Source organism: Camellia sinensis, chromosome 5 (genome assembly GCF_055761805.1).
Source record: "Camellia sinensis isolate YWXY chromosome 5, ASM5576180v1, whole genome shotgun sequence".
NCBI classification, from domain to species: domain Eukaryota; kingdom Viridiplantae; phylum Streptophyta; class Magnoliopsida; order Ericales; family Theaceae; genus Camellia; species Camellia sinensis.
This window is the reverse complement of record NC_138965.1, coordinates 95,037,165-95,064,312: the sequence shown is the minus strand read 5'-3', so window position 1 is coordinate 95,064,312 and position 27,148 is coordinate 95,037,165. Positions and strand designations below refer to the sequence as shown.

General features: G+C 32.9%; 2 protein-coding genes across 2 annotated transcripts; both read right to left on the bottom strand.

The window, feature by feature from the left end:
- Window positions 1-7,228: 7,228 nt before the first annotated feature.
- On the bottom strand, window positions 7,229-9,278 carry LOC114295113 (putative germin-like protein 2-1). Its single transcript, XM_028239304.2, has 3 exons — window positions 9,215-9,278; window positions 8,297-8,356; window positions 7,229-7,779 (listed from the first exon to the last, which is right to left on the bottom strand). Exons 1-3 carry the CDS (start codon window positions 9,276-9,278, stop codon window positions 7,229-7,231), a joined length of 675 nt encoding a protein of 224 aa, XP_028095105.2.
- A 13,808-nt stretch (window positions 9,279-23,086) lies between these two features.
- Window positions 23,087-24,663, bottom strand: LOC114295102 (putative germin-like protein 2-1). Its single transcript, XM_028239293.2, has 2 exons — window positions 24,331-24,663; window positions 23,087-23,787 (listed from the first exon to the last, which is right to left on the bottom strand). Exons 1-2 carry the CDS (start codon window positions 24,452-24,454, stop codon window positions 23,237-23,239), a joined length of 675 nt encoding a protein of 224 aa, XP_028095094.2. The 5' UTR covers window positions 24,455-24,663; the 3' UTR covers window positions 23,087-23,236.
- Between the last annotated feature and the right edge of the window lie 2,485 nt (window positions 24,664-27,148).

Below are 27,148 nucleotides of genomic sequence, written 5' to 3'. Positions count from 1 at the left end.
ATCAAGTCTTGCGAGGCAAGACCATTCCTTTGGTGAAAGTTTTGTGGAAACATCACGGGGTGGAGGAAGCCACATGGGAACGTGAGTTGGAAGTCCGCGAGAAATATCCGGACATGTTTATTGATTTGTAATATTGTCGAACTTTAAAGCTTTTTATATATGTCTTAAGCTGTACAACATTTAGAATGTTTTGGTTAATGGAAATATTTTGGAACTTGCCTCGAAATGGAAGTTTAATGGAACATTGTATATATTGAATATATTGAAAATTGTTGAAATTGAAAGAAAATTGCATAGTGTTAATGCAGGTTGAGATATATGATTGTTTTGCATATTGTGGCATGCCTCTTTGTTAAGAGATGGAATGGCCGGTGTTGGGTCAAGTTGTTTATTAGTGAGTTATCATATTGTTGGAATTTGAGAAAAACTTGTTTTTGAAACTTTGTGCTTAATTTCGGGGACGAAATTCTTTTAAGGAGGGGAGGTTATAGCGACCTCGGTCTTTTCTCTTTAAATTATTGTATCCGGACTTAGGTTCCGTGGATCCTGTCATTACTTATTGGTTGTTGTTGTCCTTTAATCTCTTAGTATTTGAATTATAGGTTGTGTTGGGCGGGTCTGTTACAGGTTGGTTGATTTTAGATGCCAATAGGTGATGCCCAGATTTTGGTCTTCACGCTCGAGCGTAAGTTTTAACGCTCGAGCGGTCCCTTCGTTGTTGCTTCTCCGCTCGAGCAGGAATTTTGACGCTCGAGCGTGATTTTTCATCTCCCAGTATTTTGCTCTGCAGTTCTTCAGCTCGAACGGTAGTTTTTACGCTCGAGCGTGATCCCTTGTTTTTGCTCCTCCGCTCGAGCGGGGAGTTTGACGCTCGAGCGGGTGCCAGCGCCTGCAAAACTTCTGGAAGGGTGCAATCGACGCTCGAGCGGCTTTCTTCACGCTCGAGCATGATTCTGTGTCTTACGCTCGAGCGGGGCTTTCTACGCTCGAGCGTAGAGTCGATTATATCAGTCCGTGATTTCACTTTTTGGATCACTTTTTGACCTACCTTTTCTTTCTTAACCTTTAAAAACCGCCATTTGAGAGTTTCTCTCTCTACTCTCACCTTCTCTCTAAGATTTGATCTATTCCTTGTGGTCTTCTACCCTAGTTCCTTTGGAAGAAAGGTAGAGCTTCACGAGATCTTTCTTTTAATCTGAAAAAGAGAGGATTTGGAGCACTTTGGATTTTGGGTCATCATCTCCATCTTCTCTATTTTAGTTGTGATCTTCAAGGTAGGGATTTCCTACTCTATTCTATAAGCTTTGTTCTAAGTTTTGGTATTTTAAGATGTTGAGGTCACTTAGATAATTTTGGGAAAAACCCTAGTTGTATTAATTAATTAATTTGTAAAATTAATTTAAGGGAATTGGGGAATTTGGTTAAATTCATGAAATTGATGAATTCATAGATTAAATGGTGTAGTTGGATGATTTAAATCACTCACCTATTAAATTGTTGATATATTTATTTCCAGTCTAGAAATAACTGTTTTGGGCTATCGGTGGAGGATAGTCGTGATTGTTGTAGACATTGCATGTGGATTAGGAATAACTGAAACTAATCACATTGGTTAAGTCATTAATTTTGACTATTGAATTAATACTGAAAATACGTGTATTGGTTGAGCATTGCATTTGCATATTGTGTGGGAGGAGATAGGGGATGTACTCCACGGTTTAGGGGAAGATAGGGGATGGACCTCTAAACCGGATTTTTGTTTGGGAGGAGATAGGGGATGGACTCCATTAGCACCATTTTTATGTGTGCTTATTATATTGAAGTGTTTTTACATGATTATTGATACAGCACTAAAATGTGTATCAAATGGGAAGTATGAAGTGTTTTGATATGAGCATGAGTCTCATTTGTTTTGTTGATATTGGAAGTAATGTGATTATGATATATAATTCACTGTTGTAAGTTTGGCCAGGTTCTGAGCCATGTTGATAATAATGGAAAGTGAAATGTGTCTTAGACATTAGTGTCATGAGACTGTTTAATAATAAAATTGATTATCTTGATTAACCATCTATTGAATGCTATAGCTTTATTCAATGCTTATATTTGGTTTAGTATTTTTCTACTGGGCTGTGGCTCACCCTTTATGGGAACATCATTTTCAGGTTCAGGTGATAAGCTACCTCCACGGACTTAGCCTGGAAGGATTTGATGTTTGGGATTTTGAAGACTTGTCTTTAGTTATATGTTTTATTTTGTTATTTTTGGGATTTCATGTAAACATTCAAGCCTAGGGCTTAACTTGTAAATGAGTTAGTACTCATCTTTTTTGTGTCCAAGTGTTAGCTTGGAAAGATGTAAGCCCTTAGGGCATTTATTTTGATGTTGCAGGATGTTACAAGTAATGTCTGTCAATAAGAATACTCTGATGACTAACTCAAATGATTCGTTTTCTTTTATAAATGCATGTTAATGTTATGGCTATTATGGGTTTATTTTGAGGGTGTTACAACACATGTGTTTTCAAAACAACATATCATGTTAGTAGAGGCCGATCCTTTGATCGGGCGAGCGGGGGTGCTCATTTCAGGACCTTCCCCTCTCGTACCCAAGATCCCGAACCGAGGCAACTTTGGTGATGACGGACACGTTGCCTTAGGCATGAGTCAGGGTTTCCTAAATTTTCCCAAAACAAAATATTTAGGTGTCAACTCTGAAATCTGGCAAAGCAGTCCATGTTTGGCGCTTTTTGATTAAAATCAATTTCCCAAAACGATTTGTCGGATTTGGACTCTTTGGTGATTTATCAGTCTTAGATTACACTTTGTGAGATTAGATTCAAAATCGTGACAGGTATCCAAACTGTAGTAGCTAGAACCCAATTCGCGCCCTCTCCGAAAGGGGGGCGTGCGGAGCGAGTTCGGGGCGGTCTACAGTGATCTCCAACACTAACAGTTGTCTTTTCACAAAGGTCCTATATCCAGGAGATATTTTTGTGTTCCCATAGGGTCTCATTCACTTTCAATTTTGAAAAATCTCAAAATTTTTGATATATTGATTTGTCATTATGTGTCAATTTTAAGCAGTAAATAACAATCCCAATCAAATAATAAAAGACAAATCAACACAACAATTTAACGTAGAAAAACCACAATTGGAGCGCCTCCAATTGTGATAAAAAAAATCACGAACAAAAGCCACAAAACAATCCACTAAGAAGACAAAAAGGAATTACACATGTGTACCCTCAATTACCTAGTGAATCTATGTTCGAATTGAACCGACCCCTATATGCCTCTTCCACCACCGTCTTCTCCTCGGAATCGTCTTACCCAACGTTGAATCCATAACGCCGACGCCGAATCCACGACGATGAGCCACTTCAGAATCCACCATAGCTTCAAGCCCAAATTCCACGGAATCCACCGAAAAACAGCTCTCTCTTTTGTGAATAAAACAAAATAAACAAACTCCTTTAATATAATCCACTCAATTCATGATATAAAATCTCACAGATATCAAAAGAAACAAGCAAAGAAGTTCCAGATGAAAACCCTAATACCCAAGAAGAAGATCTAGAAGCTGTACCCTAGAAATTGAATTAATTGCAGATTTATAGAAAACATAATCGTGATCTCTGCTCGAGCGCAGGAATGGCCGCTGAGCGGTTTGACTAAAACATGTGTTTTAGAACAAGGATCTACGCTCAAGCGCAAGAAAGGCTTCTCGAGCGTAAAAATACAACTCCTAGTACTTTTGCAAGCAAGTGAAACTTCTGAAAAGATTGCATCTTCGCTCATGCGCACAATCGACCGTTCGAGCTGTCAAACAACTTCGACTGCAATTTTACCCAATCCCCGACATAGTCAGCGAAGTGGCAAACATGATAGGATTAAGATCATAAACTCCTCTGTGTAGGTACAATTTGGGTTGGATTCGCATCTAAATACTCATAACCTCACTAAAATAAAAGTTTGAATAAAATTACAACTGAAAGAAGTTTTGTCAAGTAGGATTGCCAATTACAAAAACCTAACAAATTTAATAATGGAAAGACTAATGCAATAGCTCGTGGTGCCCTAAGTAGCCAGAACCTCCGGTGTCATTGCCGTTGCTAATGCGGTGTTTGGGTTGAATCCAATGATTTTTTATGATGTTCTTGCCAAGGCATTCCAAGTGAACAAGAAGGTGGTAGATTATCTTTAAGTTCAATTCTAGGCGGGCAAAAAGGTGGTAGATTATCTTCAAGCTCAATTCTAGTGGCCTAACAACTAGAGAAATAAACAATAGAGAACCCATGTATCTATTATTTGTTGAACTTTAAACAAATATATGATGCAATTAGCATAAATAAGGGTTCATTGTGGATGATTTCATTAAAATTATTTTCCTATGATTTTATAATAATGAGTTTGTTAAATAGTACTCTCTCTCTTTCTCTCTCTCTCTCTCCCTCCTTATATAATGATGATAATCTCTTGATCTTTCTCTAGGTTCTCATATCAACAACTAGGAGATCGATGACAATGGACCATCAAACTTTTGGTTATTGCAATCTTCATTAAACTCTCCATGTGGATGATATTAGAATTCAAGAACCGATCATAATATTAAAAAGAGATGCTCTCACTAGGGTTTTTGTTAGTTAATATTAGCTAAAAATAAATCCAACAAGCTCTCAAAATTCTTTCATTGAGGTATTTTAGCTCGTCTCCACACGTTTTTGAGTCTCCAATAGGTTAGCTATTTGTCTAGTTATTTTACTTTCTCCAACTTTTGGCTCGTCAAAAATCACTAGCTAATTTTTTTTTTTAAAATGATTCACTCCTCAATCTCCTTCTCCTTATCTCGTCCATTTTCATCTTTTCTTAAAGAATGCTTACTAAAAAGTAATAATGATCTAAATAACTAGCCAAGTAGAGATTAGTATTAATTAGCTAAGATAAAGAATGTTTTTTTTTTAATGTACTTTAAGCTAGTAAAAATAGGTCATGGTATTCTTAACATATTATTGGTTAAAATATATTTATTTTTTTTCTAGAAAGAATGCAAACTCAATCATAGTATGCACAGATAATTTTTTTTTTTTTTTTTGGAACAGATAATATGCACAGATGTAATGACTAAACACTCATGGGAGGAATCTGTAAGTATTGAGCGAAGTGGTGTTGGTTTTCCAAATTCATGAGATATCGGTATACTTGCACAATAACACCATGGCCTATCCTGATCCATGAATACTGGTGAAAGAATAGAATTTTTTTATTGGTTCTTTTTATTGAGATATGGGTACTTTTGAGTTTCTTTTTTGGGACCTCAAGTGTACTAGCTAATAATTTTTTTAGGACTTTTTTATAAATTAATTTTTAAGACCCCAAAGCAAGCACTTCTATATTAATATAACATAATATATGATTAAGAGTGGTTGAATTTGTTTAATAATTTCCAATACCACTGTATAAGTCGTTTTACCCAGTCTTCTAAGGTTAGTGTATCGACTAATTCCACGATGTACGCTTCTTACACTGCAACCATCACTGCAACAGTTCCAAGAATTAAATTTGTTTCCAAAAGCGAAAATTTTATAGAAAATTTTTTTGTAGATTAATTTATGTCATCGCGATAATAGTTGTTAAAACAAAAAGTTTTTTTAAAAAAAAGAAGAAACTTTTGGCAATACAATTTTAAAAATGCTACTAACGACTGTACTTTTAGGAACAAAATAATTTGATCTGTTCAACACTAAATGTCTCATTTCGTCCCTAAAAATATAAGAATGACACTTTTAACAATAAAAATATTTCACTCCTAAAAAGTGCTTTTGTCCCTAAATCCTCGTCTTTAAAACATTAATTTGTCATAGTGCATTGGACTTATTATTAGGTAAATTTAAGAATTTGAATTTGACACGTGATTAATTAACATGAGTCGAACCTAGTACACATAATGTTAGGACTAATGAATAGAAAATAAAAAAGAGAAAAAAAAATACTAAAATTTAGAAGAAGAATGGATTACAAATTACAATCAAGTAAATTTTAGAATTTCTTTTTTCAAAAAAAAAAAAAAAAGAAGAAAAGATTTGTCAGTGAAAGAGAATTTTATTTAAATAATAGAAAGAACAAATATTACAGAACAGTAGAAAAAATCAAGGTGCAAGACAAAATCCTGGCTGTAAGAAGCTATCCCGAAAAGATGTTTTTATTTTTCACTCAAACGTTTGGGAACAAGTTATTTTAGTAATTTTTTGACTTTTTAAGAAAAGATGTACAGAAAAATAGAGAGAGTGGTGTGACAATTTATAATGATTTTTTGACATTTTAGTTAAAATAAAAGGCTGCCAAACGAAAGTATTAAATAATAAATATTTGTTTTCTTTCTTTTTCTTTTTTGGAACAATGGAAATCCACAAACTTTTTTTTTAATTTTTTTATTTCTAACTAGGTATCTAAAACCCTAAAGTTAAAGAATGGGCATACCTAGAGTGGCCCCTTCAGATGATTCGAACTAAAAAATGGTCTATATAATTATATACATGATTTTCTAAGTTTCAATAAATGTTTTTTTTTTCCTTCTTATAATTGAATTATTTAAAAACTTTATTTTACCCAGGAAAAAAAAATTAAAGAATTCATTATATTCTTTTCATTAAAATGTAGGCATGTATATTATGAGATGTAATAATAATATTCATAAATCTAATTGGTCAAGTGATGGTTAACTAATGAGAAATACTATTTATCACTATAATTTTTTTACATATATATTTATTAATGCAATAAATGCTATTTATATTTGAGAATCGTTATATTTAAAAACTTTGGTGACACTTTTAAGTGACATATAATTGTCATCGTGGCTGATAGAGTTGGATTATTTTAAGTTGACCTTAAAATTCATATAAATTTTTACCATTTTTTAAATATCAAGAGAAGATCGAGTTTTTAGTGAGCTAGGTTACGTTCATGTCAACCATTAAAAATACAATTGCTGATTATCTCTTAACTATTCAATATGGGAGACTGGAAAAAGATCAAGAGAGCTCCATCATTATATGAGAGAGAGAGAGAGAGAGAACTATTTAAAAACTTCATTATCATAAAATCATAGGAAAAAAAAGTTGTAAGGAAATCATCCATAACCAACCACTTATTCATACAATATTAAGTAATATATGATTAAAGTTTAACAAATAATAGATTTGTGGATTCTATTCCCATTTATTTTGTTAGTTGTTGGGCCACCAAAATTGAGCTTGAAGATAGTCCACCATCTTCTTGTCCACTTGGAATGCCTTGGCAAGAACATCATCAGAAATCTTTGGATTCGACCCAAATACTGCATTCGCAATGGTAATAACACCAGGGTTTTGGCTGCTCAGACCAGAAATAGCTACTGCATTGGTCTTTTCTTCATTAAACTGGAAGTGAATAAGACCCTCTGGAAACACAAAAACATCTCCTGGGCACAAGACCTTGGTGAAGAGACGATTTTCTGGATTGGAGGTTACGAAACCGACGTAGAGGGTACCCTCCAAGACCACGAGGATCTCAGTTCCTCGAGGGTGTGTGTGGGGTGGGTTAAGACCGTAAGGTGCAAAGTCGATGCGAGCTAGTGAGATGCCGAGAGTGTTGAGGCCTGGGATTTGCATAACATTTACAGGAGTGACAGTCGATCCAATTGGATTTGATGTATTTCGGGGAGTAAGGAGGCCAGAAAAGAAGAAGTCATCGGCTTTGGCGAGCTTTGGGTCATTACAAAACTTGCCGTTCACGAAAACTGCATAAAAAGGAAATTGGAGATGTGCTTCAGTAAGTGTTGGGTGAAAGAAAGAAAATGTTATACACACTAACAAACTTTCAATAATGTTACATGATGACATCTAAGAAAATGAAAACCAACTCTTAATAAAACTGATATAATTAAAATATTAAGTGCCAAAATGAAACATTGTTGTGTATATTTTAGGAACCAAACGAATACTGGCCATGTCAGCTAGCGAGACAACTTGAATATGCATTTAATACTTTGAAAACAAAATTGATACATGCCTCTTTTGAGAAGTGGGTTAAAAGCCACATCCCAACTTTTAAACCATTTTGGGTGATATCATTTCTCATATTTTTTACACAGTTTTTCAAAAAAAAAAAAAAAAAATCTAAAAAAGTCAAAAAGTTAGCTTTTAATCATCTTTCTAAAACACTCCATAATTAAAACGTCTGTAACCAAAATGATACGAAACGTATAATTTGGAAGGCATAAAGTTGGGAGATAGAGATGAGCATATATGGTATACCAGCAGATTTGGAGTCCTTGACAACAACACAGAAATCTTGTAGAAGACTTGGATCAGAAGGGGTGAGCAGCGGATATACCGATCAACCAAAACTGATCGAACTGAACCGATCCGCTGCATTTTGGACGAATGCGTGATGATGAGCTGACGGTTGCGGATTAATTTTCTCCAACCTGCCAATTTGGCAGACGGATGGCGGATTTGAGGTTCCTTTGGCCGTAACCGAACCGCCAAACCGCGAGCACCCTTAGTAATTTATAAGACTTTGTGTTTTCAATTTGTTTAAATATTTTGTTTGTGTTTTCAATTGAAAAAGAATTCAAATATTCTGTTGAAAAAAAGTTTTCAACTTGAATATATTTTTTGAATTGAAAAAAATAAACGTATTATTTATCTATATTTCTTGGTTTTTAAATCTAACTCTAAAAGTAATAAATATAAAATATGATATATGATGGTTGCTTTTTGTTTTCAAAAATATATATAAATGTAACAATACAGAGACATATAATCTATTCTATTGCTCCGTTCATGGTTTTGGTGGTTTAAATTGTTTTTATATTTTAAGAATCACAGATTGTAATACTTTATGTGGATGAGGCATACTGTGATTGTAATATGTGGATGAGGCATGCAGTGATTGTGATATTCTAAAGTTTCAAACTTTCTTTCTTTGGATGAGGCATATAGTAATTGTAATACTTTTTTAAGTCATTGACTGTAATATTTTCTTTTTTTTTTTTGAAGTGCACAGGCTGAAATATGTTGAAAATTTATAAAATTTCAAACCGCAAAACCGATTCGCATCCATCCATCAACACGCCAACCTGCTCAATCCGCATCTGCCGAATTGGCGGACGGATGGCGGATTGGAGGTTCCGTGGCCGCAACCAACCCGCGCCCACCCCTAATTAGAAGCAAAGGCAATTGTAGAGGCCACGGCCATGATGACTATGGTTACAAAGAAAAAGTGAGTTGCCATTTTTAATTGAAGCAAATTGGAATTTCTATGCCTAACTGCAATTGTTTGAGAGGCGGGTGATGGATATCTAGCATGGCTATAGCGACCCCGGTCTTTTTCCTTTTGGTTGTTGTATCCGGACTTAGGTTCCCTGGATTCTCTCAATGTATAATTGTGGTTGTCATCCTTTATTTTCTCTTTTTGAGTTATCGGATGTGTTGGGCAGGTTTGTTTTAGATTGGTTGGGTTTGGAAACCAGGTGTTACTGTCCAGAATTTGGATTGGTCGCTCGAGCGAGAGTTTGGTCGCTCGAGCGAGGGTTGAGTTTTGTGTCTGGTGGCTCGAGCCAAGGTTTCTTCGCTCGAGCGAGCGTTTCTTCGATCGAGCGAGCTTCTGGGTTGCAGACCTGAAGCATCGAGTTTTTGGCTCGAGCGAGCTTTTCTTGGCTCGAGCGAGGCTTTCCTGTGTCTGGTCGCTCGAGCGACCAAGTCTTCGCTCGAGTGAGCCTGTCCAGTTTAAATAGGCAGCAGCGGGTTTTTGATCAGTTTTTCATCCTCTTCTAGTTTCCAAACCCTAGGTCCGATTTCTCTCTCTCTAAACTCATCTTTTCTCTAGGTTTTCATCTACTTCTAGTGTGAATCCATCTTAAGTTCTTTGTAAGAAAGATAGAGGGCGGCTTGGGCTTCATTCTAATCTGAAAAATAGTGAATTTGGAGCACTTGGATTTTGGGTCATCTTCTCCATTTGTGTTCTTCGTTCGAGGTAGGGATTCTCCTTGTTTCTTTTCAATACTTCGTCTATAGATAGACATGTGGTAGTTTTTGTATTGCATAAAAATTGTATCATGTTGGATTTGTGAAAATCATGGGACTGAACCTTGGGTTGGTTGTTGAATTTGGGTTTATTATCATTAGTTGTGGTTTGGGCTAATTGGAGTGTTAATTAGCATGTGGTTGTTGAAAGGAGAGGAAACCCTAAATTTTCTTATTTGATTTAATAAATTAATTGAGGGGTTTTGATCTTTGGGCAAATACTTAGGTATTTTGAGTCTAAATTGTGGTTATTGTTGTTTGTTGATGTTAATTGGGCCTTTTTGGTCAATATTGAGAAAGAGGAAGGAAAAACCCTAATTTATTGTTTATGACTTAATTTGCATAATTAGTTCGAAATGGCTTTGAAAAGAATGTAGTGAATTATTGAGGTATGGCTTTTGTCCATGGGAATGATTTTGTGAAAACAAAGGAAGTGGAATTCATTTTGTGAAATGGGTAAGGTATTTTGAAACAAGTATAAGAAAATTGGAATGTTGTATTTTGAGTGTTGAACACACTTGTGTGGGGTATAGCTTTAACTACCTTGTTCATGTTGTTGCTGAGTTTTGTAATCTCATGTTAGTTGGGTCTGTTAATAGATGTACAATATGCATGCATCTAGAGATTTTGGTCATCGGTGGAGGATGATAAGGTTGCGTTGAATTGTTGTGTATACATTACACCATTGTTGATTGAACATCGTATGTGATGAAATGCTAAATTACATTATATTTGTATACTGGTTGGGGAGAAGAGAGGGGTTGTACTCCAGTGTGTGTGAGAAGATAGGGGATGGACTCCACACACCTATGTGTTCATATACATATACTCTGCGCTTATAATCAGAGGTATCATACCCTTCCAGCTAGCGCCTGGAGAACTGACGCGCTGATAATCTAAGGTACCATACCCTTCCAGCTAGCGCCTGGTAAACTGGTAGATTGTTGTGAGAAGTGTATCTTTGGCTTACTACGCATATAGCTAGTAGAGCAGAGTTGTTTTGTTATTGTTTCAGTGTATCTGGAAACATTGTGGATTGTATTGGTTACAGTGTTGGAGGGACGAGTTGCCTCATTGATTTATTTTATGCATGTAGTTGAGTTGTTATCTCCCTTTTTATAGAGGTGTGCATGGATAACTATGATAGAATTGGGATTGAACTGAAATGCCCTTTAATCTTTTGGAAGTGTAAGCAAATCAAACATTTTAGAAATATGTTTTGAAAAGGCACATCTGTTGTATGTGTGGCAAATGGGAGAGAGTAATGGGCTTTGTGAATCTATTTTTCTAAGTAGTTGTTAATGTTATAAAAGATTGGGAACGGGGGTTATTGAAAGGAAAAAGGAAAGATGAATCACTTATAGCGTTGAATTAAATAGTTGTTTTCGAGAAAAGTTCATATATATATATATACTTTGTATAAACTGTCACATTATTATTCTAGTATGAGAATGAGTGTTCGTAATCATAGCTATCTGTAATGTTGTTATTGTTGAGGATCATGTTGAGATCCCTACTGGACTATATGTTCATCTCACGTTGTTGAATCTTTTTCAGGTATTTAGCAGGAGGTGCTACAAGATTTGGATCTTTTTATTTGTTGGCCACGGGGCCTCTTTGTTGTTGGCAGAATGCCATATGTGTAAAAGGGTTACACCCTTCATTTGATTATTTAATGTTGTAAGCACTGAGGGCAATTCATTTAAGGATGCTCATGTTGTATTTAGTTTTCATTTGAATGAGAGAGTTGTTGTTCATTACTTCCAATTGAACATTTGAGTTTATTTCCGCATGTTATCTCTGAAATTGAATTAAGTTAAGGAACTTGGTAATGACGTCGAGTAATTAAAAGTGGGGCGTGACAATGGCAAACAAGCTGTGTATTTATAGATATAGATAGATCAGATTATTTGAATTTGTCATTACATTTTTGACAATACCAAGTCTTCAATGGGGTACACATCTTTCAAGAATGAACCATGAATGATTCTTCAACAACTACACCCATTTCTATTTTTTAATTTGGTAAGTAATCCTTTTATTTATTTTAAAGGATATTTTGTTTCCCATTTTATCCCTTAATTTATCTATTAACTTTTTTTATCTGTTTAATTATTTTAACTATCTGTTCAAATTTATATCTATATGTTCAAATTATTTTATATCTATTCTAATGTATATCTATTTGTTCAAATTTTTGACTATCTGTTCAATTTTTTACCTTTATCTGTTCGAATATCTGTCCTAATTTTATTATCTATTCAAATTTTTCTCTTATCTATTTAAATGTATCTGTCCAAATTTTATTATATGTTCAATTTTTTCTCTTAAATTCTACTTGCTAATTTTTTTATTTGTTCAAATCTTTGTTATTGAAATAAACCAAAGCACTATCTAGTCAAAATTTGAAAAAATCTGTTACAAATCTATTCAAATTTTGAACATATCTATCCAAAAAAAAAAAAAAAAAGATCTGAGCAATCTCATCCTATTGCACTCAGTTTTCTCATCATCATCATCATCAACAACTATAAAAATTAAACAACCTTTACTCTTAGTACATGTAGCTTTTTCTAAACTCAATATAAACCAAAATCACAAAATCACAAATCGATATAAAAATCAAAGGTGGTTTTGAAAAGACAAATGTAGATCCACACACAAACAAAGAGAAATGGAGAGAGAGAGAGAGAGAGAGAGAGAGAGAGAGAAGCAAATCTAGAATCAGTGGTTCCATCATTGGCGGGGCTAGAGCTAGGGCTAAGGCCAGGGGTAGGAGTAGGAGTAGGAGTAGCGACAGGGCTAAGGCTAAGGGTTTTCTTCACCTTCTCTAGCTCCAGCACCTTATTCAGCGGAGAAGTGAAGTTTCCATCGATTCCAAGCATCACGATGATGCCAGAGACTTGAAGTACCAACATTATACGACTGAGCAGCCACCAGATTCACAAGCTTGACATCAAGATGCGAGCCTTTCATACTGTTTTCTTTGGTAACAACCATGGCGGCCCTTTGAGCTTCGAGACAGTGTCGACGCTCCTCAAAGTGTTATTCGATTGACCGACCAGAAGACATCACCAATGGCGGCAGAGCCGAGCTTTTAGAGATCGGAGAAAGCCTCCGGGTCCTTCACCGACGATTGGGCTCTAATAAAAGAGAGCGTGAGAGAGGGCTGAGATTGTAATTTGTGTTTGAAATGAGAGTATATGATATTAATATTATGGGGCAATTTGGGAAGATTAGTTTTTTTTTAGCTTTTTTTTTGTGTTTTGTGACTTTTTTGGATTATATCACTTCTCTACTTTTTTATATAAAAAAGTCAAAAAAAAAAAAAATCAAAAAATCAACTTATTAGAATGAGACTCTTTACACAACTAAGTAGTAAACAAAAGCTATCAACTCGAATGAATCGATGTCTAAAGCCTAAACACCCAAAGCCGTGAGGACGTACAACACAACAAGCAAAGTACTCAAAGCATAACCTAATTAAATGAATTAAAAAACCCTAAACAACCCCTAATATTGAAAAAAATAGTGGCTAAAAATTATGTGAAAGAGAACAAAAAGATAGGAAATAACGAGGAATCACAAGGCTAGTAAACAAGAGCAAGAAGATGTGGTTAACCCCTTCATTTTTTGGACTTCTAAACCATGTTTTTTAACCCTTTTAAACTCTAAAAATCAATTTGAAAGCCAAGAAAAATAGTGGTAAGACTAAGGAGATGAGCTGCGAAGTAGGGTGCAAGAAAGGGTGTTAATCTTCTCTACCTTTGGTAGCTATTCAACCCCAAGTTCCAACACTTGAAATGGATTTAAAACAACACAAAGACACAAGAAATAGATAGAAAGAGACAGAAATGAAAGCAAGAGAAAAGGTAACAAGCTTATACCTCTTGAAGAGAGCAAGCTTTGGTTGTAAACCAAACTTGATCCTAGCACACTCTCAAGGTTGAATTATGATTCACAAGTCTCAACCAAGGCCTTAAGGTTCAGCTCTAAGGGTGTATACAATGTATAGATATAGTTCAAGGATGATATAATATCTCAAAGCTAGCTTGCAAAGGAAAAAGGAGCTCTCAAAGGAATTTTTGCTTCTTTGAAATTTTTTTAACCCTCAACATAGTGGGATCAGTTCGTATTTATAGAATTTGAGTAAAATAGGTCACAAATATCTTCAAAAATAGACAGTTGGCTGATCTCCACCTAGAATAGTGTTTCTCGCCAAAAAGGCAAGGCCGGCTCCAAATGGCCACGGCTGGCCCTCAATGAGGCACGACCGGGCCCTAATGTGCTCCCCTATTCCTTTGTTTAAGGCTTGATGTAGGGTGGCACAATGTTCAAAAAGGACTTCTAAGGTAAGAATAGTGTAAATATGAAGGTTTTGAGATTGTTTCAGAGCTTGAGCTTAAATTCCTCCGTTGAGAATTCAAATCATACATAATGTAACTTTTATCATCGAGTATACAGGACAAAGAGCCCAAGTCTTGCGGGCGGTCAAAAATGGGGTGTCCACAACTATCTTTAAGCTCAATTCTAGGCAGGCAAAAAAAGTGGTAGACTATCTTCAAGCTCAATTCTGGTGACCTAACAACTAGAGAAATAAACAATAGAGAACCCATGTATCTATTATTTGTTGAACTTTAAACAAATATATGATGCAATTAGCATAAATAAGTGGGTTTGCTGTGAATGATTTCCTTAAAATTGTTTTCCTATGATTTTATAATAATGAGTTTGTTAAATAGTGCTCTCTTCCTCTCCCTTCCTCCCTCCTTCCTTCCTTATATAATGATGACACTCTCTTGATCTTTCTCTAGGTTCTCATATCAATAACTAGGAGATCGACAACAATGAACCATCAAACTCTTGGTTATTAGAATCTTCCAATTCGTTTAACTTTGTTAAGTTTTTGTTATTTGTAATCCTGTTTGACAAAACTCCTTGCAGTTGTAATTTTATTCAATCTTTTATTTTAGTGAGGCTATGAGTATTTAGAAGTAAATCCAACTCGAATTACCACTCGAGCGGTAAAAGTTGCGCTTGAGCGGTCAACCTATATGTTTAGCACAACCTTTGCTCACACCACTTGAGCGGTCTTCGCGATTCAGTTTACTATAAAAGTGCACAGTTTGCTGTTTCTAGGTTTTAGGCCGTCCAGATTTTTAGAGAGGAACAAGATACAAAGTGTTTTATATTTGACGGTACTTTATGAGTGTTTCCTTAATCATTTAAGAGTGATCTATAGATCCGTGAACTTCATATCAACATCATTAAGCATTTGTTTGTTTTCGTTTATTCACAAAAAAGGGAGTTGTTCTTTGGTGGATTTCGGGAAACTTGGGCTAAAGCTTTGGTGGATTCCGGAATGGCTCATCGTCATGGATTCGATATCGGCATTGTGGATTCAACGTTGGGTAAGACAATTTCGAGGTGAAGACGGTGGTGAAAGAGGCACATACGGGTCAGTTCAATTCGGTCGTATATTCGCTAGGTAATTGAGGGTACATTTTTGTAATTCCTTTTTGTCTCTTAATGGACTGTTTTGTGGCTTTGGCCAGTGTTTTTTTAATCACAATTTGAGGTGCTCTAACTGTGATTTTTTCACGTTAAATCATTGTGTCAATTTGTAAAAGTGGGTGTTGGGAAAGAGGGAAGTGGATGTGGTTGTTGCGTGTATGGTTTGGGTTTTGAAGTAGGAAGAAGATGAAAAAAATGAGGAAATGAAAAATTTGACCTTTTACAATACAATTTGAAATTGCTTTTTGTATCCACTCTCAAAGTTGGTGCGTGTTCTGTAAATTCTATCAAGTTTGACAAAATAAATAATAGTAGGAAGATTAGATGCAATATCATCCAAAACATATGGGCTCTTTGACTATTTTTAAATGATAGAGGGGTAAATTGTTTTGAGGTCAAATTACAAGAGGATGAAGTGAATTTTGCTATATACATTTTAGTAGGAAATTATTTTTTTATTCGTATAACTAACGAATAACAGATGAAAAGGGCTTAAGTGTTTTGCAAATTAAAATCTTAAGAGAGATTAGTGTAATTATGTCAAAAGTGTAGGACTAATTGTATTTTTTTCAAACATCAAGTGAGGTGATCGTAATTTTTCCAAAATAAAATGTTCTTTACTCCTTTAATTATGTAACCATTACAACTTTATTGAGTTTTTATAATTTGAGTTATAAAATCAATTTATTTTAACTATATTTAATTATGTAGAAAAATAATATATACGTCTACTTTCTAGATCCAGTGATGTGCAAGATAGATGAGTCACTAATGATTAGATGTGTAAGACAAGCGCAGTTATGCCAAATTTAAGTATTTACCGTTATGTGAATTAACCTTGTAAAGTTTTTTTTTATTAGTGAGTGTTTGGTATTTTTAGGTAAAAATATATATATATATATATATATTATAAACAATGTATTCCTATCTTTCTTTGTGATCTTGAAACTAACATATTAATACTTGTAGTAGTGGTGGGCGCCAGAGTGTTAGGGTGGTGGTGGTAGCATTGATAATATTTCAATTTGAACGTGGTTCTACCTTCTAAAAATAAAAGACACTAAATATCAAAAAATGCATAAAATTAAAGTATTTTTAGTTGAACAAATGGAGAGTAAATATTAAATAGTACAAAATTTCTTCTACAAATACTAGCCATTGGCTAGTGAAAGAGATGAGATTGATAAGAAATGCCAAAGGCCAATTAATCTACAAAATAGTTGTAGTTGGTGGTGACAAAAAGAAAAAATAGAATACATCTACATCTCATGATATCAGAACTCAAGGAAAGAAAGAGCAAAGGATTCAACAAGAGGTTGGACTTCTTAATCTCCCCAGAGTTAGTAAGGTCAAAGAAAAGAAGGTACACCATGTTTTTATTTTTCATCATTGTGGTATGTATGGTCATATTCACTCTTATTATTATGAGTTGTATGGGAGAGTGTCTCATAGAAGTAGAAGAAATTCTAATACCTTTTGAGGTACGAGACATTTCATTAGTCATAATAAAGTTAATGGTCAACTTAGACCTTCTTATTTCGATTTGATTGAGATCAAACATGAAGCGAGTTTCCATTTGCCTAGACCTTGGAGTAGGAGGTTGGAAACCAAGTCAAGATGGGTTCCTATTAAAGGGGAAACGAACCACAACGTCAAGACATCACCCAAGAACCACAATTCTCACAACATTGTTAATACTAAAGCGGTTTGGGTGAGAAAGCTTGACTTGATCTAACATTTTTTTCTTTCTCTTTGTTTACGGGTTTCTATCTGTTTTTTTCTTTTTAGGTCATTTTGTGTGTGCTTGTTCGTTATCTGTCTTGCTTTGTTTATATATATATATATATATATATATATATAATATTAAAAAAATCCAAAAAGATTTTCTTAGTATGGTTTTGCAAGCTTGGCATTTTTGAGAAGTTTTTAGTGCATATTGGAATTGATAAGAATATTCATTACATGTTAATATGTGTGTGCTTTCTATGATCATTACTCATTTCGGAGTGTGTGTACTTTGATTAGTATGTCTCATTCTGTACACACTCTTGGATTAGCAAATATCGGACTCTTCTGCATAAGTGATCAAATTTCTCTATGGACTTCTAGAATTGTGTATTTTGCATTTCTGGAGGAATTGACCTATACTAACACATCATGGGTGATGTTGAGTCTCTTAACCACATTCCATGTTTTTGCATCTCCACAGATTTCCCCTCAGTTCTTTGTAGTTAAGGCATGAGGAAAAGGCTATCTTAGAGTCACCAACCAGGCTATCCTTATTGTATCCATGCTTCTCTGATTCGGTTTCCATACTCTTTAACGTAAAAGCTGCCAATGAATGCGCAAAAGAAAAAAAGAAAATTAAAAATTAAAAAAATAATAATAATAATTCATTGATTGAGGGGGAGCCTTCGCATTTACTCAACAAATACCCATTGATTCCTAGTGGTTTGACTTTCCTAAGTTGTGGTTAGATTCTCTTGCCAGACGTCCAGCTATTAGATTACTACTATGATTTGAATCTAGTGTTTGTTGAACTCCAAGAGCCACACACACACACTTTTATCATGAGATCTATACTTTTCACATGTTGCATCACATTTTTACATGAGGAATCTTCTAGAGGCTATGCATATTATGTTTTCAAGTAATTGTGTTTCTTGAATATTCTTGTATGTTTTAAGGTACAAATCTAAAATTCCTTACTTGCTCCACTATATTATTTTTTTTCTTGTTCCTTGTTTTCAATGTTTGTGGTTGCTTTAAGTAAAGGGGAGTTTGGTTAATCATTGTAAGGGTTTTTTTTAGCATAAACGTACATTGATTGGTCTGGTAAAAGATATTGAAGTTAGTTCATTTGCATGTTACTATGCACTGCTTATTTATTACTTACTTCTCGTATGCTATTAATTTTTACATCATCATGTTCTTGCATTTGGTGCTTATGCTCTTGCTTTAGTTGATTGAACTTCCTTTAACAATTCATGACAAAAAAGGGGGGGAGAATTTTAAGGGGCAAATTTGGAGTGTTTTTGCGTATTTCTTAAGATTTTCATCTATTCATTATGCATATTATAAAAATCTCCAATTTTCATCTATTCATATTTACATCTCATGCTTCAAAATAATCTTGTCATTTGTCTATTGTTTTTCATATACTTTTGTGGCACTAATAACTGTTTTGCAGATCATGACCTTAAGGAAGAAGTTTGTTTTTGTTGGTTGTAATGGGTTGGGGTTATTAGGATTTTATTTATTATGTGTGTTTTGTCACAGAATTGCCAAAGGGGCAGATTGTTAAGTTTTTGTTATTAGCATTCCCGTTTGACAAAACTTCTTTCAGTTGTAATTTTATTCGATCTTTTATTTTAGTGAGGCTATGAGTATTTATATGCAAATCCTACCCGAATTACCGCTCGATCGGTGAAAGTTGCACTCGAGTGATCAACCTACATATTTAGCGCCACCTATGCTCACACCACTCGAGCAGTTAAATGTGTGCTTGAGTGGTCTTCGTGATTCAGTTTACTATAAAGTGCACAGTTTGTTGTTTCTAGGTTTTGGGCTGTCTAGATTTTCAGAGAGGAACAAGATACAAAGTATTTTATATTGAATAGTGCTTTATGAGTGTTTGTTTGATGATTTAAAAGTGATCAATCGATCCGTGTACTTAATATCAATATCATCAAGGGTTTGTTTGTTTTCGATTATTTACAAAAAAGAGAGTTGTTCTTTGGTGGATTCTGAGAAACTTGGGCTTGAAGCTTTGGTGGATTCAGGAGTGGCTCATCATCGTGGATTCGACATCGGCATTGTGAATTCAATGTTGGGCAAGACAATTCCGAGGTGAAGATGGTGGTGAAAGAGGCACATAGAAGTCGGTTTAATTCAGGCGTGAATTCGGTAGGTAATTGAGGGTACACTTGTATAATTCCTTTTTGTCTTCTTAGTGAATTGTTTTGTGGCTTTGGCCAGTTATTTTTTTAATCACAATTGGAGGTGCTCCAATTGTGATTTTTGTTAAATTATTGTATCAATTTGTCTTTGATTGTTTAATTGGGATGGTTATTTACTGTTTAAAATTAATACATAATTACAAATTAATATCTCGGAGATTTTTAGATTTTTCAATCTTGGTTAAACTCTCCAAATGGATGATATTAGAATTCGAGAACCGAGCGAAATATTAAAAAGAGATGCTCTCACTAGTTTTTTTGTTAGTTAATTTAAGCTAAAAATAAGTCCAACAAGCTAGCTAAATTCTTCCATTGAGGTATTTTAGCTAGTCCATCACACGTTTTTGAGTCTCCAATAGGTTAGCTATTTGCCTAATTATTTTACTTTCTCCAACTTTTGGCTTGTCAAAAATCACTAGCTAAAACTTTAAAAAATGATTCACTCCTCAGTCTCCTTCTCCTTCTCTCGTCCATTTTCATCTTTTCTTAAAGAATGCTTACTAAAAATAATGATCTAAAATAACTAGCTAAGTAGAGTAGTGTTGATTAGCTAAGATAAAGATCCTTTTTTTTTTTTTAATGTACTTTAAGCTAGTAAAATAGGTCATAGTATTCTTAACATATTATTAGTTAAAATATTTTCTTTTTTCTAGAAAGAATGCAAATTCAATCATAGTATGCACAGATAAATATATATATATATATATATATATTTTTGGACAGATAATATGCACAGATGTAATGACTAAACACTCACGGAAGGAATCTGTAAGTATTGAGTGAAGTGGTGTTGGTTGTCCAAATTTATGAGATACGTGTACTTTTGGGATATCCTGATCCATGAATACTCTTGAAACAATAGAATTTTTTTGTTGGTTCTTTTTATTGAGAGATATGGTTACTTTTGGGTTTCTTTTTTGGGACCTCCTTTTTATGAGCAAGTGTACTAGCTAAAATTTTTTTACAATAATTTCCAATACCACGGGTATAAGTCGTTTTACCCAGTCTTCTATGGTTAGTGTATCGCCTAATTCCACGATGAATGCTTCTTAAGCTGCAACCATCACTGTAATAGTTTCAAGAAATAAATTTGTCCCCAAAAGTGAAAATTTTATTGTTAAAAAATTTGTAAATCAATTTATATCGTCGCGAGAATAGTTGTTAAAATGTCAACTCTAAAGGTTTAAAAAAAAAAAAAAGAACTTTTGGCAATAAAATTTAAAAAATGCCGCTAACAACAGCACTTTTAGGAACAAAATAATTTGGTCAGTTCAACACTAAATGTCTAATTTTGCCACCAAAAATATAATAATGACACTTTTGACAACAAAAATATTTCACTCATAAAAAGTGCTTATGTCCCTAAATTCTTGTCTTTAAAAAATTAATTTGTTATAGTGCATGGACTTATTGTTAGGTAAATTTAAGAATTTGAATTTGACACGAGATCAATTAACTTGAGTCAAACCTACACATAATGTTAGGACTAACGGATAGCAAATAAAAAAAAGAAAAAAAAAATTACTAAAATTTAGAAGAAGAATGGATTACAAATTACAATCAAGTAAATTTTAGCTGCTTTTTCAAAAAAAAAAAAAAGATTTATTAGTGAAAGAGAATTTTATTTAAATAATAGAAAGAACAAAGATTGCAGAACAGTAGAAAAAAATCAAGGTGCAAGACAAAATCATGGCTGCAAGAAGCTATCTCAAAAAGATGTTTTTATTTTTCTCTTATTAAGTATTAAATAATAAATATTTGTTTTCTTTCTTTTTCTTTTTTGGAACAATGGAAGGTGTACTAAATCCACAAGCGTTTTTTTTTTTTTGGTTGTTATTGTTCTTGTTGTTTTTGATAACTGGGTATCTGAAACCCTAAAGTTAAAGAACGGACAAACTTGTAGTGGTCCCTTTAGATGATTCGAACTCAAAAATTATGTGTATAATTATATACACGATTTTCTAAGTTTCAATAAATGTTTTTTTTTTCCTTCTTATAATTGAATTATTTAAAAACTTTATTTCACTCAGGAAAAAAAAATTAAAGAACTCATTATATTCTTTTCATTAAAATGCAGGTATATATATTATGAGATGTAATAATAATATTCATAAATCTAATTGGTCAACTGATGGTTAACTAATGAGATGTACTATTTATCACTATAATTTTTTTACATTTATATTTATTCATGGAATAAATGCTATTTATATTTGAGAATCCTTATATTTAAAAAGTTTGCTTACACTTTTAAGTGACATATAATTGTCATCGTGGCTTATAGAGGTGTCATTTGGAAAGTGGATTGGCTTTTTGGCTTTTTTAACTATTTTAGCCTGGGGTTAAAAAGCCCGATTTGGGAAAGACTTTTTGACTTTTTTGACTTTTTGACTTTTTGGGAAGGTGTCCACATGTGAAATGACCGAATTGCCCATGATGTTTTACATTTGAACCCCTAGCCGTCCACTGTGATAGTCAGCATCATTGTATCTTTTTTCTTTTTTTTTCTTTTTTTTTTTTGGGAGTAGGCGTATTTTTATGGTTCTTTTTGTTTTTAATTTATGTTTTTGTCTTTTTTATTTTTTTTGTATACATTAATTTGTTTTTATTTTTCAAAAACGGTTTTTCATGTGTTTCATTTATTTTTAAATTACGTGGCAAATGCTAATTTCTATTTTTTTTTTTTGGATGAGGCGTATTTTTGTGGTTCTTTTTTCTAATTTACGTTTTTGTCATTTTTATTTTTATTTGCATACATTAATTTGTTTTTATTTTTAAAAAATGAGTTTTCACGTGTTTTATTTATTTTTAAATTACGTGGCAAATGCTAATTTCTGTTTTTCATTTTAAATTTTTTTTTTTGGATGAGGCATATTTTTGTTGTTCTTTTTTATATTTATTTACGTTTTTGTCATTTTTATTTTTTTTTGTATACATTAATTTGTTTTTATTTTTCAAAAATGATTTTTCATGTGTTTCACTTATTTTTAAATTACGTGGCAAATGTTAATTTTTTTTTTTTTTTAAATGAGACGTATTTTTGTTGTTTTTTTTTTCAAATTTACATTTTTGTCATTTTGTGGTGATGAGAGGGAGAGAGAGAGAGAGAGAGAGAGAGAGATAGAGATGGGATTTGGGTTGAGATTTGATTGGGTATTTCTTCGTTCTTCAAAAGCCTTTTTTTACAGGTGAAGAAAAATCCGTGTGTGTGTGTGAGAGAGAGAGAGAGAGAGGGAGAGGTGATTGTACTGGTTTTCTCAATCAGAACAACAGTGGGGGTAGTTTGGTAAATATACCGTGGCTTACTCTCTTGCCAAGCACGTGCTTGTCTTTTGTCTCCATTTGGTTGATTTTGCCTTTTTTGTCCGGTAGTGGTTAAATTAACCCAAAACTCTCTTGCCAAACGTCTCGAGTTTTTAGTGAGCTAGGCTACAATCATGTCAACCATTAAAAATACAATTGCTCATTATCTCTTAACTATTCAATATGGGACACTAGAAAAAGATCAAGACATCTCCATCATTATATCTGAGAGAGATAGATGTATTTAAAAACTTCATTATTATAAAATTATAGGAAAAAAAGTTGTAAGGAAATCATCCATAGCCAACCACTTATTCATACAATATTAAGTAATATATGATTAAAGTTTAACAAGTAATAGAGTCGTGGATTCTATTCCTCATTTATTTCTTTAGTTGTTGGGCCACCAAAATTGAGCTTGAAGATAGTCTACCACCTTCTTGTCCACTTGGAATGCCTTGGCAAGAACATCATCAGAAATCTTTGGATTCGACCCAAATACCGCATTTGCAATGGTAATAACACCAGGGTTTTGACTGCTCAGACCAGAAATAGCCACTGCATTCGTCTTTCCTTCATTAAACTGAAAGTGAATAAGACCCTCTGGGAACACAAAAACATCTCCTGGGCACAAGACCTTGGTGAAGAGACGATTTTCCGGATTGGAGGTTACGAAACCGACGTAGAGGGTACCCTCCAAGACCACGAGGATCTCAGTTCCTCGAGGGTGTGTGTGGGGTGGGTTAAGACCGTAAGGTGCAAAGTCGATGCGAGCTAATGAGATGCCGAGAGTGTTGAGGCCTGGGATTTGCATAACATTTACAGGAGTGACAGTCGATCCAATTGGATTTGACGTATTTCGAGGGGTAAGGAGGCCAGAAAAGAAGAAGTCATCGGCTTTGGCGAGCTTTGGGTCGTTACAGAACTTGCCATTCACAAAAACTGCATAAAAAGGAAATTGGAGATATGCTTCAGTAAGTGTTGGGTGAAAGAAAGAAAATGTTATACAGACTAACAAACTTTCTTCTTCTTTTTTTTTTATTCAAGAGAAACAAACTTTCAATAATATTACATGATGACATCTAAGAAAATGAAAACCAACTCTTAATAAAACTAATATAATTAAAATATTAAGGGCCAAAATGAAACATTGTGTATATTTTAGGAACCAAACGAATACTGGGGATGTTAGCTAGAGAGACAATTTGAATATACATTTAATGCTTTGAAAACAAAATTGATATTGGCCTTTTTTAAAAGTGGGTGAAAAGACACTTTTTTAACTTTTAATTCATTTTGAATCACACCATCTCTCATATTTTTTACACGTTTTTTCAAAAAAAATATCCAAAAAAGCTAAAAAACCAATTTTTAACCATCTTCTTGAAATATCCCACAATTAATACGTTTGTAACCAAAATGATACGAAACATATAATTTGGAAGGCATAAAGTTGGGAGATAGAGATGAGCATATACAGTATACCAGCAGATTTGGAGTCCTTGACAGCAACACAGAAGTCTTGTAGAGGATTTGGATCAGAAGCAAAGGCAAGTGTAAAGGCCAAGGCCATGATGGCTATGGTTACAAAGAAAAAATGAGTTGCCATTTTTAATTGAAGCAAATTGGAATTTCTATGCCTAACTGCAATTGCTTGAGAGGAGGGTGATGGATATCTAGCATGGCAAAGAGGCTACGTATTTATAGATATAGATAGATCAGATCATTTGAATTTGTCATTACATTTTTGACGATGCCAAGTCTTCAATGGGGACTTTTTTCCTTTTACACATCTTTCAAGAATGAACCATGAACCATTCTTCAACAACTACACCCATTTCTATTTTTTTTAATAATTGCTTCTCTCTCTCTCTCGGTGGACTATTTCAACTATCTAATCCTATCATCTAGTATAAATTTTTAGGCAAATTATACCTATGTTCTTTCTAATTTGCATCATGTATTAATTTAGTCCTTATCATTTTAGTAGTGTGAATTTTCTTTTCTTAATTTTTTATATTGTGTCAATTTAATTTAATTAAAATATTTGTTAAGAAATTAGATAAAAATTAATCGCAAAATGATCTGCTCAAAAGAAAATACACCATTTTAATTAGATGTAAAACTCCTCAATTACTTTGAGGAGAGTTAATAGACTGTTTCGTTCTTTAATTTTTGTTCAATTTCTAAATAATATTATTAATTTGATGAATCAATATGACAATTCAAATGAACAAATTAATGAAACTAAAAGTATAAGATCTAAATTGATACAGGAGATAAATTACATGGACATTGTTATGAATAAATTCTAATTCTGTAATCTTCTGTCACCTTCCTTTCAAACAATTGCAACTTATGTATTGATTAGTTGGAAGATAATAGCTAGATATATTTGTTATTGGCTATATTATATTACAATTTTATATAAATACGGAACTTCAAATTGGTAATAAATAAGTGAAGATAGTGGCTAATTTTAATACTCTTATATTGTGTTTGATTAGAAGATTTGAAAAGAGATTTGAAAAAAGAAAAAATATATATATATAAAATTAAATAAAATATAAATATATTTTATTCACATCTTACTTATTTTTTACTTTTTTTTTCTTTTTAAATCCCTTTTTCAATCCTCTAGCGAAACACAAATTAATGACATTGTATTTTAAAAGTTTAAGGCTGCAGATTATGAAGTAGGTGGCATGTAAGAGAGAGAAAAACTTAAGGAAACACTATTTTTAATATGGGCAAATTACTTACCCCTCCTTTGAGATTGAACGAAATTACAAATTTTCTCGTGAGCTTTCAAAAATTATATTTTATTCCATCGCAATTAATGTCTTTATCGGATATCATAAATTGACTAAAATATCCTTTTGACAAATAAGGGTAAATTACCTACACCCCCTTTAGGTTTAGCTAAATTACAAATTTCCCTTTGAGATTTAGTTAAATTATAGATTTTCCTGAGATTTAGCTAAATTATTATTTTTAAGTAAGTTATGAAATGCAAAATTAAAATAGAAAAACACTTATCACACTATAAAAAATTGAAATTTTAGAGACTAAAATTTAGGGCAAAATTATTTTTAGGGGACCAAATATTTTTGCTATGAAAAATGTCGTTATTATATTTTTAGCAACGAAAATTAAACTTTAGTGATTAATTATTGTTTTTTTAGTATCAAATTTTGTCTCAAAAAATAAACCATTTTGAGATCAAATTATTTTGTCCCTAAAAGTTTATTTATTATTGACATTTTTTTAAAAAAATTATCTCTAAAAGCCTTATTTTTGACTTTTTGGGGTGACCTAGCGACTATTCTCACAACGACATAAATTAGTTCATAAATGTCTTTTGCAACAAAATTTTCACTTTTAGAGATCAAAAAAATTAGTCTCTAAAAATCTTATATATTATAATGTCAGATGGTGAAAATATCATAAAATTAACAAATAATTAAATAAGTTAAAAACACAAGAAATGGCTTGTCAAAAAATTCTTAGAATATGCTTGGTTTGATTTTTAGAAATGTATTTTTAATTTTTTTTTAAAAAATTAAAAGTAATTATTATTTTTATATAATTTTATCTTTTGAGTGGTTAAAAATATTTTTTACAAATTAAATATATTTTTTCATATTTATTTTTACCAAATTAGTTTTTAATTTCTTTTTTAAATTCTGAAATTTGTTTCTAAATAACAAATCAAATATGGTTCCAAAAACTTATTTATTTATTTATTTATTTATTTATTTTTCCATCTAACGTAATTCATTTGTAAATTTTTTTGATTTATCAAAGGGATTTTAGTAGGAGCAATATCGTCCATCAATTTATATTTTGGTGATGTCAGCTAACCATTCTTAACATTTAGCTAACGGCCTCGAGGGGACGGGATGTAATTTATGAAACCTCAAGGGAGAATCTGTAATTTAACTAAATTTCAAGGTAGGTGTAGGTAATTTTCCTTTTAATTTTAATATTATATGTGATATGATATCCAAACTTGTTATTTAATACATGATTAGATGTTTTCTTAATTGAATCTTGATTTGAGAAAATTGATGAAAAATTCAATTTAAAGAGGGTATAAGACATTAGATTCAATAGATATTTTTTGTTGGTAAGAGGTCTACCATTTGTGAAATAAATTGGTAAGTAATCCTTTTATTTATTTTGAAGGATATTTTGTTTCCAATTTTATTCCTTAATTTTTCTATTGACCTTTTTTTATATGTTTAATTTTTCTGACTATCTGTTTAAATTTATATCTATATGTTTAAATTATTTTATATCT

Bases quoted from the DNA above. Each gene is read 5' to 3' on its own strand.
- LOC114295113 (XM_028239304.2), bottom strand. From the start codon at position 9,278: ATGGCAACTCACTTTTTCTTTGTAACCATAGTCATCATGGCCGTGGCC. The intron at 8,357-9,214 runs CTTCTAATTAGG...CGCTGCTCACCC, and splicing joins GGCCTCTACAATTGCCTTTG to CTTCTGATCCAAGTCTTCTA. The intron at 7,780-8,296 runs GTATACCATATA...CTTTTTATGCAG, and splicing joins CAAGGACTCCAAATCTGCTG to TTTTCGTGAACGGCAAGTTT.
- LOC114295102 (XM_028239293.2), bottom strand. From the start codon at position 24,454: ATGGCAACTCATTTTTTCTTTGTAACCATAGCCATCATGGCCTTGGCC. The intron at 23,788-24,330 runs GTATACTGTATA...CTTTTTATGCAG, and splicing joins CAAGGACTCCAAATCTGCTG to TTTTTGTGAATGGCAAGTTC.